The sequence below is a fragment of the Chaetodon auriga genome, chromosome 8 (genome assembly GCF_051107435.1).
Source record: "Chaetodon auriga isolate fChaAug3 chromosome 8, fChaAug3.hap1, whole genome shotgun sequence".
In the NCBI taxonomy this organism is placed as follows: Eukaryota; Metazoa; Chordata; class Actinopteri; order Chaetodontiformes; family Chaetodontidae; genus Chaetodon; species Chaetodon auriga.
Window position 1 is genome coordinate 28,026,816 of NC_135081.1, and position 15,361 is coordinate 28,042,176.

At 48.2% G+C, this 15,361-nt stretch overlaps 1 protein-coding gene across 2 annotated transcripts in view; it reads left to right on the top strand.

Moving 5' to 3' along the window:
* The window catches only part of dennd4b (DENN/MADD domain containing 4B), a 36,953-nt gene extending 22,950 nt beyond the window's left edge, over positions 1–14,003 (top strand). For both annotated transcript variants that reach the window (XM_076738258.1, XM_076738259.1), the window contains exons 8-29: positions 332–390; positions 977–1,121; positions 1,204–1,379; positions 1,539–1,639; positions 1,902–2,117; positions 2,977–3,122; positions 3,397–3,530; positions 3,655–3,769; positions 4,398–4,604; positions 5,363–5,491; positions 5,648–5,792; positions 6,439–6,594; positions 7,001–7,238; positions 7,655–7,961; positions 8,299–8,403; positions 8,491–8,666; positions 8,924–9,080; positions 9,200–9,439; positions 9,675–9,771; positions 9,865–10,033; positions 10,200–10,258; positions 10,799–14,003. In XM_076738258.1, coding sequence (XP_076594373.1) covers positions 332–390; positions 977–1,121; positions 1,204–1,379; positions 1,539–1,639; positions 1,902–2,117; positions 2,977–3,122; positions 3,397–3,530; positions 3,655–3,769; positions 4,398–4,604; positions 5,363–5,491; positions 5,648–5,792; positions 6,439–6,594; positions 7,001–7,238; positions 7,655–7,961; positions 8,299–8,403; positions 8,491–8,666; positions 8,924–9,080; positions 9,200–9,439; positions 9,675–9,771; positions 9,865–10,033; positions 10,200–10,258; positions 10,799–10,944 — 3,423 coding nt within the window. In that variant the 3' untranslated portion in view covers positions 10,945–14,003. The remainder of the gene's footprint in view (positions 1–331; positions 391–976; positions 1,122–1,203; positions 1,380–1,538; positions 1,640–1,901; positions 2,118–2,976; positions 3,123–3,396; positions 3,531–3,654; positions 3,770–4,397; positions 4,605–5,362; positions 5,492–5,647; positions 5,793–6,438; positions 6,595–7,000; positions 7,239–7,654; positions 7,962–8,298; positions 8,404–8,490; positions 8,667–8,923; positions 9,081–9,199; positions 9,440–9,674; positions 9,772–9,864; positions 10,034–10,199; positions 10,259–10,798) is intronic.
* Positions 14,004–15,361: the final 1,358 nt, after the last annotated feature.

Genomic DNA, 15,361 nt, shown 5'->3' on the forward strand with positions numbered 1-15,361 from the left:
TTCCTGTCTGATGTTCAGGTAAACGTTTAAAACCTGTCTGACGGCTCGTTCTTCTCTCTTCACTCATTGGTCCTCCAACGATGAAGCCAGTGAGTGAACTCATAACTGAAGGAACGATGGCCAGAACCAGGAAACCGAGTCCCACCATGCTGGAGACCGAACTGTAGATTCTCCCTCAAATCACTGAAAAGCTCAAACATCAGCTGTGTGTGTGTGTGTGTGTGTGTGTGTGTGTGTGTGTGTGTGTGTGTGTGTGTGTGTGCGTGCGTGCGTGCGTGCGTGTGTGTGTGTATTCGTGCGTATCCTGATGACCGTTGGCCGTATCTTGCAGCTCTCGCCGTACGACAACCTGCTGCTCTGCCAGCCGGTCTCCTCCCCGCTGCCTCTCAGGTCAGTTCACCGCTGCCGGGCGGCTCAGGGGAGGGTTAACGTGGATAAAACGTGAAGTTGAAGTGAACAGAAAAAAAACATTTTTAATATTAAAGATAAAAACTAGCTTTAGCATCTCTGTTTTACTTGTTTTATTAGAATTGAATGATTGTTAGTGAAATAATAATCTGTTCTATTTTTATCATCTTTATCTTTTTTCAGTGTCATCATGGTCGTTTAACTTATTGTTTATCTTCTTTATTCTTAAATTTGTAAAAAAGCTACTGTTTTGTTTTCTGAACTTCCTGTTGAAATCTTTTATCACAGTGTTTTTCATTTTGGATCATGATACAAACATCAGGCGTGTTCTGCATTTATTTGAAAGGCGTGTTTGGAATGTGTGCTCTCGGCCAATCCAGACAACTGAATTGCTCCATTGTATGTGTGTGTGCGTGTGTGCACGTGCGTGTGTGCACGTGTGTGTGTGCGTGCATGCGTGCATGTGTGCGTGCGTGCGTGTGTGCGTGCATGTGTGTGTGTGTGTGTGTGTGTGTGTGCGTGCGTGCGTGCGTGCGTGCGTGCGTGCGTGTGTGTGTGTGTGAGACAGCGGCGCGAGCTTCCTGAAGATGCTGCAGAACCTCGGTCCAGAGAACGCCTGCACGCTGCTGCTCGCCGTCCTCACCGAACAGAAGCTGCTGCTGCACTCGCTCCGGCCCGACGTCCTCACGTCCGTGGGCGAGGCGCTGGTCTCTGTAAGGCTAACACACACACACACACGTCCATGCTGACTGCTTGTGCTGAGGTCTGTATGACGACGTCTCTGCGTCTCCTCAGATGAGCTTCCCGCTGCGCTGGCTCTGTCCATACATCCCTCTGTGCCCGCTGCAGATGGCCGAAGTGCTGCTGGCTCCGATGCCCTTCATCGTGGGCGTCCACTCCAGCTACTTCGACCTGTACGACCCCCCCACCGATGTGGTGTGTGTCGACCTGGACACCAACACCATCTTTCAGTGAGTCCATCGCCACATGACGCTGCTGATTGGTCGGGTTGAACCTCATGTTTCTCCAGAAGCTTCCTTTTCCTTTTTATTTGATATGTTTTGAAATAATCCTCACTTTTAAACTTTTAAAACAACCAGCACAACCTGACTCCTCTGCTCACGTCTCAGGTCGGAGGACAAGAAGCCGCTTTCGTGGCGGTCGCTGCCCAGGAAGCCCGGCAAGGCTCTGTTCAACACCCTCACCAACCTGCACAAGACCCTGGAGAAGAGTGAGTGACAACGCCGAGCCGCCGGTCACATGACCGAGCGACGGCGCTTTTCAAAAGAGAAAATGAAAGCTGCAGAGAATCACAGACGATCAGACGTCCCTGATGGACTGAGAGCTGTAACAGCAGGCGGTTTCATGTTTAACGTTCCTTTTTCTCACTTGTTTCCTTTTTTATTCACATTTTGAAACGTTATGACAGATGTCCAAATTATATGTAGACACTAGGACACCATAATGCTCCCCTTTTCTCCTCGTGGCTTCAGTCTGCACTCCCGGCCAGGAGGAGGCGACGTTGGAGTTCCTGTTGACCGACTACGATCAGATCTACAGGAGTCAGAAGCAGCTGGAGCTGGAGATCCAGGAGGCGTTCCTCCGCTTCATGAGCTGCCTGCTGCGAGGATACCGAGCCTTCCTGCTGCCCATCACCCAGGCGCCGTCAGACACCACCACCGACTGCAGCTCCCTGTTCAACCTGCAGGGTGCGCTCTGACGGGCCAGTGTGTGTGTGTGTGTGTGTGTGTGCGGGGAAGCTGAAATGACAATAATAATGATAATTTATATTATTGTTTGACACAGTTTTATGATCTTATCAGGTTATTTTGCACTAATTTTCTATTGTCCAAAGTAATTATTCAGAACATTTAATTAAAGTCCATGTTTGAGTTATTGGTTCAATGATCAGCTCTAATTAAAACTTTGATAATTATAGATTTCACCAGTTATCAAGGAAAAATGTTAAATATTTGTTGGTCATAGCTGAAAACGAATGAAGTTGATATGATGGAGTTTTTGCTGTGCTCTCACTGGTGCCCCCTGGAGGCAGAAACAGTATTAAACCCAAACAGTTACTGTTGAAGAAAGTGAAAATCGTAGTTTCACTGTTCTTGATTTGGCTTCTCAGAGCCATAAAAATGAGAAGTTTGTGTTTCTTCTTGTTTGAATGTGAAGCTATAAACAAAACAATGATCAAGGTGCCCCAGAATCTGAATTAGATAACTGACTGAGGCGCTGCAGCGTGTTCTGAATCAGGTGGTCAGCGATCAATAATCGTTGGACATGAAAGCAGTAAAATAATGATTAAATAAACAGAAACCATCTACAGTAAACTGGCTGTGAGCAGGACAAACCTTTGACCTGCTCACATCTGTCTCAGCAACCTTTCATGAAGTTTACTCATCAAACTCTAATTTGAAGGAATCGTTTAAACCCAGACTGATCGATGAACTCCTCCTCCTCCTCCTCCTCCTCCTCCTCCTCCTCCTCCTCCTCTTCCTCCTCCTCCTCCTCCTCCTCCTCTTCCTCCTCCTCCTCCTCCTCCTCCTCCTCCTCCTCCTCCAGGGTTCCTGAAGTCTCGGGATCGAACGCAGCAGAAGATCTACGGTCAGCTGACGAGGACTCAGATGTTCACTCAGTTCATCGAGGAGTGCTCCTTCGTCAGCGACCGACACGCCTGCCTCGAGTTCTTCGACGAGTGCGTCCAGAAGGTGAGAGCGGCGGCTGTCGGGCGTCGAGTTAGCACGTTAGCTTAAAATGCTGCTGCACTTTTCTCTGCCAGCCTAGCTTTAGCAACATACCTGCTTAGCCTGGTGGATGTGTGATGAGTGTACAGGTAGATTGTAAGTACGCAGGTAGACAGCAGGTAGACGGCAGGTAGACGGGCAGGTAGCTGAAGTGAAGGGGAGAAGAGAAAATCAGAATCATCAGAGGATGAAGATAAAGAACTGTAGAAGGAGCGTTTTTACTGTTGTTTGTCGTCAGGTGGACGTGGAGAAGCCGGAGGAGGTGAGGCTGATCGATCTGGATGAGACTCACAGCGGAGAACACACGGTCTTCATCATGCCTCCTGAAGAACCTCAGGAGCCTGATGGGTCCGAGTGCCCCGCCCTGTACAGGTACAGAACCAGGAAGGTGTGAAACCGCAGCTCATGTCCCCGTACATCTGCTCAGGATCGTATGATGATGATGATGATGATGATGGTGATGATGATGATGATGATGATGAGTCTGTCTTTCCAGTTATGAAACCTTCCCCACACTGAGGCCAGAGCTCTTCGACCGGCCCCAGGACCAGCTCCGGGTCCCGGCCAAGGGCAGCGCCCCCAGCAGCCCCGCCCCCCGGAGGACAAAACAGGTACAACCACAAAAGACTGGAAGAACAGTTTGATCTGAGAGCAGACATTAAAGTATGAAATTCATCTGTAAGCGGCACTGACAGATGGTTTGATCCAACACTTTGTGCCTCAGATTGATGTCACGTCTGTCAGGACTCGATACATTCAGATCAATATCAGACGGTCGAATATCAGCCAATCAGACCTCGTTAGTCAGTTCATTTCTCGGTGTCATTATGAGGTTCAGGGTTCTCTGGGTTGTGGATCAGTGTTGGGGACCAGGATCCGCTGCATCCTCAGACTCTGGTTTTCCATTCTGACCCAGTTTTCCCTGAATGGAGAACAGAGCAGGAACCTTGTTAACAGTCTCGCTGTGTATCGTTTCATTTTAATGAGTCTTTATCAATATTTCACAGCTCATCCAATATTCAGAAGTCACAGGCTGTGAGTGTGAGCGGGTTTGGGCTGAAAACGTGACCCACAGACGTTATTTTCAGGTCTCTGGAATGGAGGATGAAGGTGTCCGTTAGACCAGTTTAGCCTGACGTGTTTATTCCAGACAGGAAGTCCAGATGTCCTGTAGCATCTTCACAGAGCGTGTATCTCTCCTCCGGCCTCTGACGCCATCGAACGTCTTTTCCCTCCCAGGAGATCAAGTTGGCCCAGAAGCGAGCTCAGAAGTACTCGGCGGTGCCGGACATGTGGTCCAAGTGCCTGCTGGGTCACTGTTACGGCCTGTGGTTCATCTACCTGCCCACCTTCGTCCGAGCGGAGAGCGCCAAGGTGCGCGCGCTGCACACGGCCTATGACGTCCTCAAACACATGGAGAACCGCAAGGTGGTGCTGCCGGACGAGGTGAGACGGGTCGAAGGCTTTTCAGGCTCAGGACAGCAGCGAAGCGCCTGATTGGCCCGAACGTAAACTGTAAAACAAGAAGTGTTTCAGAGCGACTCTTCAACACAGTGATGTTGTTTTCTGCTGAGCGGTTTCTGCAGGTTCATACTGACCAATCAGAAGCTGGCTGAGTCACATGACACACAGATAGCTCGTTTATTGGACAGAGTTTTGGTAGTTTGTCATCTGCAGAGCGCAGGTTTGCTTATTGAACAGCAGAATTCACCGAAAAACAAGCACAACACATGAGACAAAAGTAAGAAATGCATGAAGAGAAACATCGAAAACACAGAAAAAACCAGATGGAAGAAAACAGAACACAGACTGAACAAACTCACCGTCACAGAGACATTTCTGGAGAGTTGACGCTGAGTTTGTAGCTGCTGTTTGCTTTTCCTCGTGTTTCTTCTGTGTTTGACAAGCAGGGATGTTTCAGATGTCTCTAATTAAAAAGGCGTCAGTGGCGCTGCTGCCAGAACAACACGATGGCGTTGAACGACAGCGTTCACACTTCGCTCGTCGACACATCAGAGACGCACGAACGACAGAGAGGAGATCAGAAAACACAGCCGTCAACACGCACTGAAGACAAGCTGGTTATCTTCACGTCTGATCAGATGAACAGAAACACACGTCATCCAATTCACCTTTCATCCACGTTAGTCTGTGTGGAAAGTGTGTGTGTGTGATGTGTGTGTGTGTGTGTGTGTGTGTTTCAGGTGTGTTACAGGATCCTGATGCAGCTGTGCGGTCAGTACGGTCAGCCGGTCCTCGCCGTCCGAGTCCTGCTGGAGATGAAGAAGGCTGGAATCACACCCAACACCATCACCTACGGATACTACAACAAGGTCCACACACACACACGCACGCACACGCACACGCACACACACACACACACACACACACACACAGTTATCATACAAGCATGAGGAAAGCTGGAAACGGAAAAGTTGCTTCAGGAGAATATGTAAAGGATGGTTTGACCAGATGTCCTCTGTCCTCAGGCAGTGCTGGAGAGCAAGTGGCCGTCCACCAGTCAGGGCGGACGTCTCCGCTGGGCCAAGCTGAGGAACGTCCTGTTGGCCGTGGCCCAGTTCAGACAGCCAATCAAACGGCGGCAGAAGAGCGGCTCGGTGGGGTCGCGCGGAGGTCAGATGATAGTTTTTAGACATTTCTCACAGCACTGATGGCGACTTGTTGTAAATGAGGCTGTGTGATGTGGAACAGTGGTGGAGTTTAACTGAGTACACTTACTCCAGTTCACATCTGAGGTACTTGTACTTTACCTGAGTATTTCCATTTTATGCATCTTCATACTTTACTGCACTACTTCTCAGAGGTAAATACTGCACGTTTGTCTGACAGCTTTTACTTGTAGTGTAGTAGTAGTATTAGTAGTAGTAGAAGTAGTATTTTCACAGTGTGGTATTAGTACTTTTACTTACATGAAGGATCTGAGTACTTTGTCCACCACTGCTGATTTGTAACTGTCACTCTGGAGGATTCCTTGTAATGTAGTATTAAGTATGGGACGAATGGAGACAGTGTCCATGTGAAATTTAATCAACTGCAGTGGTTGAAGGCAACAAGTACTTTTACTCAAGTATTGTGCTATATATAATTTTCAGGTACTTGTGCTTCTATTCCACTACATTTATCTGACAGCATTAGTTACTGGTTTCCACCTCCTTCCCGTCCAGTGAAAACCGTGAATCTCTGAGTCCTGCTGTAACTCAAATATTTAAGATAAGTCTAAATATTTAAGTTATTCTGTTTCTCCTTTTGTCTTTAAAAGAAGCGATGATGGACCCTGACCAGAGGCCCCGCCCCCACTCCACTCTCATTCGTCAGTCCAGTTGGAGCGGTCTGTCGGAAAGCTCCAGTCACGAGTCTCTGACGGGTTCGCTGGTGAAGAGCAACAGTCTGAGCAGCATGAAGACGCCAGCGGACAGTGAGACGACTCGCTTCGTAACTTTTAATCGTTCAGTTGAGCGAAGAGGGAACATCAGGAGAGCAGCATGATTTTACTGTTGAGTTAATGAATTAAAGTGGTTGAAATGTGAATTCTGCTCAGTTGTCATGAAGATTATAAAACAGACAGCAGGAGTATGTCCACACTTGTTTTTTCCCCTGGCCTGTATTTGAGACCGGGCTTTTATTTGAGGAAATATGGTATATATGCTCATTTTAACCCAGTATTTTTTCTATTTTTCACACTGTAGTTTTACAGTAAAAGCCAAATACTCCAGAAAGTTTTACAAATTGACAATTGCAGTCCAGTCATCTTTTATCAGAGGGTTCAGCTGCAGACGTTTCCATGTGATGGTTCTCCAGTCGTGTCCCTTTCTGTCCCACAGAGGTGAAGCTCTGCAAGAAAACCGTCCTCCGTAACGCAGGGACCAACGGCTGCAGCGACGCCGTCTCCCGCAAACCTCCAATGGGACGCAGAGACACTTCCACCCCGCCTCCGGCACCCCCTGGTGGCGTTCTGGTTCGGCGGAGTCAGGTCTGCCTCTCCAACTTCTACAAGGAGTGTGCAGAGTCGGCCGACTCCGAGCCGGACTGCAGCTGCCAGCCAGCAGAGAGAGACGGCAGGTCGGAAAACTGACTCGATCATTTAAAATCACTCTCTTTAACTTAGTTTTCATCCAACGATCTCTCATTCATGGATCTCAACTCACCTTAGTAAGGTGTCTGGCCTTGGATCACCTCATTTCTCTGCCTTAGATGTCAGTTATGAGGTTTGTTTGGAAACATGTGGAATATTTAAAGACGCCAAAAGCTGAGAAAGACAGAATTCCTCCACTGATGGAGCGTAGTGGACAGAATAAAGGCCGCAATTTAAACTTCAAATGAAGGAACTTCCTGCTCAGGAAATGTCAGACGCTCATGTTAAAGCATGTGTTTTACTTTCCAAGCAGGAGTGTTGGTCCTCGCGCTGTGTTCACCTGAGCAGCACACCGAGGCTCTGTTTCATTCACGTCACTCGTCTTTTGCCCTTTGAACTCCAGACCTGGAGGAGCGCGCGACTCGGTCGGCAGAAGCAAAGCTGTGGACGAGAACTACAACAACGTCTCCTCCCCAAGCCGAGGAGGTCTGGCAGGGAAACTCCAGCAGCTTCTCACTCCGACCAGACACCGAGTGTCTGTTCGACGAGCCGCCAGCGTGGACGACCGGCGACCAGGAGGAGGAGGAGGAGGAGGAGGAGGAGGTGGGGGGATAGGACGGAGGGTGTCTGAACAGAGGCAGTCCAGGAAAGCTCAAGTGGCTGAAACGCTGCTGAAAGCCAAGGAGAGGCTGGTCAACGCTACCTCAGAGGTTTGACTGTTTTTGCCTCAGTCTGCTTGATTTCTGTGTGAAAGGCTAACGTGTGTGTGTGTGTGTGTGGACGATGATCGATCAGCTGCAGTCAGAAACACAGCTGGTAGTTCAGCTCACTGATCCTGATGAAGATCTCAGAACACGGCAGATGAAACATGTGAATGATGAAATGAGCAGCCGTCTCATAAGAACACAACAGAAACAGAAAAGCTTCAGGTTTTGGTGTCTCAGCTGGTTGCTTCTGTTTTGTTCTTACATTTGTTCGACAGAATCACGTTGTCCATGTTTGGACATTTTTTGCTGAGTCATCTTCTTCCATGTTGTCTCCCCTCAGAGTTCATTGTCTGTAGGAAGTGACCTCGACCTGACGGACGCGCCCAGTCCAGCCTATCCTCTGCGCAGGTCCTGGGACGCCAACCAGGACGGGACGGGCCTGGAGGTAAGCGGATCATTGTCGGGAAATACCTGCAGCAGCCGGCGTGGTTTCTTGTGTCCTCACTCCGTCCTCCCTCCTCTGTGTGTCCAGGTGTTGATGTCCAGCTGCTCTCTGTGCCGCAGCTGTAACTCGCTGGTTTATGATGAGGAGATCATGGCCGGCTGGACGTCAGACGACTCCAACCTGAACTCGTCCTGCCCGTTCTGCTGCGCCTCCTTCGTCCCCTTCCTGAACGCTGAGATCTGTGACTTGGGACCCGTCAGCAGGTACAGACGTTCATGTTTTCCTGTAGCGCCACCAGCAGCTCAGAATTAGCCCCCAAACTGACAGAATACCTCTCAGCATGCTGTCTGTAGTGATAGCATACTGTTAGCGTGCTGTAATGTTAGCATGGCTTTAGAGCCTTAATGCAGAGTTTTCTCCAGAAAACGAGACGTTCGCTTTCAGTTCGTCGACGCTGAAGCTGCACTGTCTGTGCTAACGTTGCTCATTTTTAAGTTTCCCTTCTATCCTTTTCTTTTAGTGGCGAGCGCAATAACTGGAACATGGAGGACGAGGTGGAGAGCGCGGTCAGGCCCCCCAGTGGTCAGGAGGCCTCCCTGCGACAGCAGTGTAACGGTCTGAGTGAAGACTCCAGCTCTGAGACCAGCAGCTACTCGGAGAACAGCAGAACGACCACGGTGAGACACAAGTCCTCACGCTTCAGTCATAGCTTCTGTTCTTCTTGCTTCCCCGTCCTCTCGTCCTCTCGTCCTGCTGTACGTCCTGTCTCACTGACAGTCTCTGCCCCCCTCCACAGGGTTCCTCATTGGGCGGGGCTCCCCAGGTGGCGGTGGCCTACCTGAGCCCTCTGGTTCTGAGGAAGGAGCTGGAGAGTCTGCTGGAGAACGAGGGCGAGGCGGTCCTGGCCCAGCCTCAGTTCCTGGACAACCACTCCATCATCTTCTGGAACCTGGTCTGGTTTTTCCAGCGCCTCGGTCTGCCCAGTAACCTGCTGCAGCTGGTCAGAGCCTCGCCACTGGTCAGCCAGTTGACGCAGGTAACACGTGGCCTGACACTGCCCGCCGCCCTCCGTCCACACACACTGAAGCTGAATTCCAACATTTCTGTCTTACTGCGGAGGACAGTGTGGACGAACTCTGAGTGGACGGTCACAGTCTTCATCTACAAAGACAAGAGCTTCATTTTCAGCTGAATTTTAAAATATTTGAAAATAATATTTGTGGTAATGACGCACAGACAGTGTCTCATCATTCCTGTTGTGTGTTTCCCAGTCGGAGAACTCGGCAGTGAGGGTGAGGCTCCTCTGGGACACCCTGACCCCCGACACAGACCAGTGGCCCCCCCTCTACATCCTCTGGAGGATCCACAGTAAGACAGAGACGCAGCTTTGAACCTCAGCTGTCTGTAGCTTTTTAATGACGCTCCACCCTCACATGCTGCTCTCCCACCTTCCTCCACCAGGTGGCATCCCGATGATGAGAAGCTACAGCTGGCGGAGGCACAACCACCCGTTCACTCTGTCCTTCCTGGAGGAGGTGCTGCGGTGGGTGGGCATGAACGAGGTGCACAAAGCCGTCACCCTCTTCCTGGAGACGCTGGCCAAGCAGCCGGGCTCGCCCTGCACTCAGAGGTGGGGGCGGAGAGCGTAGCTGCACCACCTGTAAACCTGTCGCTGCTTAGTAGCGTCATTCAATTCAAAGATTCAGACCCAGACGATAAATACGTTCTCCTTCTTTAAGATTTTAAAGTGTGATTCGTGATTTAACGCCGCCGCCTGTGTGTTCTGTGTTGGACAGGAGTTTGTACAGAGAGTTCCTCTTCCTCACGCTGGCAGCGATGGGCAAAGATCACGTCGGTAAGACTGACGGACTGTCAGGATGCAGCAGATTTATGATGTTTAATCTTTAAAAAACACAAGCTGTGTACATTCTGAAGACAAAACTAAAGGTGACTGCATAGTTTACAGCTCTCACTGGAAGAATCACTGTAAATATCACAGGTCACATGACCAGACCACACCTGGTCGGCTGGTAACAAACTCCACCTAGCAGCACCCCTGAAGCTCACCCTTTGGAGGGTCGCAGGAGGTCGCTGGTGGTGTCAGTGAGGTTTGGAGAAGCTACGTTTGTTTTAGTGCCAACTGTTGTCTCCAGTACACACACACACACACACACACACACACACACACCTGCCCAAAACCCCGGCATCAGGCAGACATTTGTCCCAGGAGAGGACGTAGATTTGTTCTGGTATTTAACCGTCGTCACCACGTCAGGAGCAGTTTTTCTCCGTGAAGTGCTTTTTATGGGATGTGAACACTCAGCTGCTGTGAGTGACACAAATACCCAACAACAAACGCGGCGTGATAGTGACGCTCTGCTCTCTCTCTCTGCAGCTGCGTTCGATAAAAAGTACAAGGTGGCGTACTCTCGGCTCAGCGGCGCTCTGGGTCGAGAGGAGCTCCGTAAGAAGCGAGCTCAGCCCCCCAGCCCCAAAGCCATCGACTGCAGACGCAGCTTCCACCCGCCGCTCGAATGCTGATGGTCCGGGAGCAAAGCGTCCCTGATGACTGCGGCGGCGTTCGGCCTCCGAGGGAAACCTGCTGCCTTCACCTGCTTGTGTTCCTCACCTCTCTGCTGCCTCCTGGTGGATGTCGGAGCGACGCGCTCCTTCCTGTCCTCTGTCGCTCTGTTTGCCTCGTCCATGTGAATCCAGCAGCTCTTTGTCTCCATTAAAGATCCTGAAAGTTGAAGCGGCTGCAGCGGACGGAGCTGAGCGGGACGTGGAGGCTGAACGCGCTGAGCCCAGATCAGTGCGTCGGTCTGGAGCCTGGTCGAACTCAGCATGTCCAGAGCGATCAGCTGTGTCGGTGTGAACTTTTTGGTTTGCCCTTTTTTTTAAATACACGACCAGATGATTAAAGTTAGACCTCAGAGTCCCTGAAGAGCTCTTCATCGCCGCTCGGAGGACGGAGGACTGAAGGTGAGAAAGTTTTACCGCAGAGTTTTATCAGATTTACCTTTTTTAGCAGTGTGACCGAGGAAGACGTGAACGACTTCATCCAGAAAAAAATCAAAGGAGGATTTAAAAGGCCGAGCGGAGCATCGAGCAAACGCTCCCAACACGACCCAGAGAAACGCTTCAGAAGACTGATCGTCCCCCCGCCCGCCTGTCTGTCTGTCTGTGTGTGTGTGTGTCTGTCTGAGCGAGGGTCGAGGAAATGTCGAAACATGAAGCTGAGACTTTCAGACTCCCTGAAACTTCAGATCATCTTCCAGACGGCGAGGTCGAGCTCCGGTGTGATGGCCTGGATTTTGGACCCGAACAGACGCAGCTGCTGTCCTTCAAATCAGGACAAGCTACCAAACAAGAGGTTCATGTGTGGGATCATCCAGGACGCCGCCTCCTGCCAAAGTCTGGAAACATGGTGGACGTCAGCGACTGGAAGCGTTAAGAGGTTTGCCTGTTCAGAGAGTCGTCGCACTGTTCCAGCTGGATCCAGATCAAAGCACTGAACCGCCATCCATCAGAACCCAAAGGTCAGCTCTACCTTAAAGCTCCGAGTCTCTGCCTGGATCTGGATCTCCTTCAGGACCTGGAAGACTCTCCTGGAGTGTCGTTTGATGTCAGCTTTCTGGCTTCGCCTTTCGTCTCCCACCTGGCAGAAGATCTGTGTGGATTTGAAGGCCGCCGCCGGCTTGTGGACTGGAGGAAGTTGTTGATTTGATGGAAGAAATTCAGACTTTGTCTCTGATAACAACTGAATGAAGACTTTTAGCAGCTGGAGACGTTATAACTTCTGATTCATGTAATAACTCATCAAAATGTCCTTTAAACGTCTTCAAATTTCAAATTAAGATGATGTGAAAACGTTGTGTTTACTGCTGATTATCATGACCTTTGTCTGGTACTGTAAAATCTGTATGATAAGAAGTGTAGATAGTTATTTATGGCCTGAACTCAGAGCGCTGGTGTAATAATGTGAGTCTTCCAGTTTAAGGACATTTTTCATCAGCAGGTTTTTACATTGTTCAGCAGTTCTGACATTTTCAGCTGCTAAACGGCGACAAAGATTACGGCTGTATTCATTTTTTTTACGTTTTACTGTTTTGTTTTTCCCTTCTGAGGAGGTTTAAATGGAGAAAATGAAAAGATGAGCAGAGGGTTTATGAGGGATTCGTTGTTTTTTTAGGAGGGATGGAGCGTAAGATGGAGGAATCCATCCCAGAAACACAAAGTAATCACAAACACGTCACAGTTACTCGAAACCAAAAAGCCCTTTCATGATCACATTTAACGTCTGTGGCTTTCTGAGGACTGACTGAAGAGAAAGAGGAGATTTTTTTATTCATAGACGGCAGCTTTGCCTCAAGTTTGATGGAAAAATGTGCAGAAACTTCTGATTCTGCTTCTCACGTCGTAACCCCGAGTGTTATTATGGGATGTGTTGTTACCTAAGCAGTGACTTTGTCGAGTTCGTTGACACTGAGCAGAGAGCAACTCTGAGTTTGAGCGTCCTGTGGAGCTGTTTGACCTGATCTGAAGCACGTTCACCTGTCTGCCTGTCTGTCTGTCTGTCTGTCTGTCTGTCTGTCTGCCTGCCTGTCTGTCTGTCTGTCTGTCTGTCTGTCTGCCTGCCTGTCTGTCTGTCTGTCTGTCTGACTGGGACACGTCACCTGACCTCTTCGTCCTCCTGCTGTCCGTCACTGAGCAGCAGCTCCACACGCCGTCATGTTCCAGGGCGTCTCGGCTGCAGCAGGTATCAGCAGGGTTTGAATCTGAAACCTTCCAACATTTTTCTGCATAAAAACTTTATTTATACATCAGCTGTGATAACAAAGTTACAAAGTGCTGAAAACAAGTAATACAACCAATAAAATCCAAAATCTAAAACAAGCTAAAGATAACTTGAACAGTCTTAACAAACGGCATCAGTGAAGCTTCTCTGGAAACATTTTCAGAACTCTCATTTTCCATCTCAGCCAGACTCTGTGACTTCGATCAATCAGGTTTAATCACGTTAATCAATGACTGACTTTAACAGATTTCCTCTCACCTGTAAACTGAATGAAAGCAGGAAGTGTCACAGTGTTCTCAGTGGTTGTGTCTCACGTGGTGCACTGATTAAAGCAGCAGCAGAAGAAGATGAAGTGTCAGATCAGTCTGAGCTGCAGCCAGCTGCCCTGGAGCCCAAAAACACTGAACCTGAATGTGACGCTCACTCTGCCTGAAAACATCCACTCAGACGTGCAGGTTTACTGATGAAAAGGAGCTTTTTTGTGATGTGACAGGTTAGCTTTTGTCTGCTGAGGAGTGAAGATGGTGTGTGCGTGAAGGCTGTTTCCTCCCCTCAGTGTCACAGAAAAACACCACACTGTATGTTTTAATGCACCGGACTGCAGCTCATCCACAGGTCGGTTTAATGGGATTCCACTTGACTTTGTGTTGCAGGTTGATTGATTACAGCCAGAGCAGAGGAGCGTATTTAAAATAGATACTTGTGTTTGCTGTTGTAATTTATATATCGCTGTGATTTCAGTTGTAAATGTTTGGGTTTTTTTAAGAAAACACAAAAATAAAAGACAGGGATGAGCCAGAAATGTCTGAGTTTGAGCTGCTTTGTTATTCAAACAGCAGAGAAAACACATTTTGTTTGTTGCCTCATTTAATATAATTAGCAGAATCCAGTAAATTAGCCTTCCTCTTCGTCATCATCATCATCCTCAGATTGTACTGAGTCGCAGTGTTGTGAAGTTTCACCAGAAAACAGACAAATGTGGCTTCAAAATGAAAGAATAATGAGCACTGAGTGACTGAGAATGACTTAAATCAGCCTGTAAGTGAAATGAAAGTAAACTATAAGGATGTTCTGAATTTGTACTGTGGTAATATTCTGTAAATGCAAAGTTTAGTATTTAAAGTTTATTATCCTAAGTGTACAGGTCAGTAGATAAACTAGATATAGGTGTGTCATACAGGAATAGTACACATTTTTTAAAATATGTTGGTTTTCCAACTTGTCAGATTTATTTACCTTGATACAGATTTATATTTTGCTGATACTTTTCAGCTAAGACAAATTTCAGCTGATTTTTGACACATTTCTACGAAACAGAAATTTCATTTTTTGTTATTTTAAGATGGAAACAGCTGGAGAGACACCGGAAAGGCCTGCTGGCCAGTTTCTTGTTGTATGTGGACTGTGTGGTTGCACAGGGCCCCTGAGGAGCCCAAAGGCCGCAAGAAAGACAGAAAAAAGCTAAAATGCGTTTGACCCCAAAGCTGCCGTTTTTTTAAAAAAATCTGTTTATTTTATTGTTTCTTTTTTATTTTGTTTTTTAGAAATAGTCAAGTGACCTGTGTTGAGTAAAATAAAATTATATATTCATTAATAATGATCAAATCATTCAGGCAATGAATGACGTTGACGTGTTGACCTTTGATGAAGGAAGTAACAGGACTATAGTTAGCAATAATGGCGGCGGAGGCTACATGGCGTCGAAAGTTTCCTCCTGGAGCCAAAAGAGAGGCAACACTGAAGAAGATCAACCCCCACAGAACAAAGGTGAGTCTCGTAACGTTGATTTTACGTGTTTGTAGGTGGAAAGCTAACTTAGCTAACGTTAGCCAGCGTTAAAGCTAATCAACTAGTCTTGGTTCGGTTAGCGCAGTTAGCCTAGCTTGCTAGCTAACAGGTTACCAAGTGGCTGCGGGCTGATTGGCTGAACTGAGCAGGTGTGTCTATCTCGTATGAAGCGTTTGGTAGATGTTATGATGCGGATTCTGTAAATCTAAGTTTTGGTCCTTTTTTTTTGTTGTTGTGGAGCCTTTTATTATCATTCCTGTAGGTTGGATCGCTGCGATCAAAGAGATGTTTGATTTGAATATGAGCGGGAAAAAGTTTGAGATTTAAACTTTTAAGCTTCAGGTGAGCTACTGTGTTATGTTAAGTCGGTTT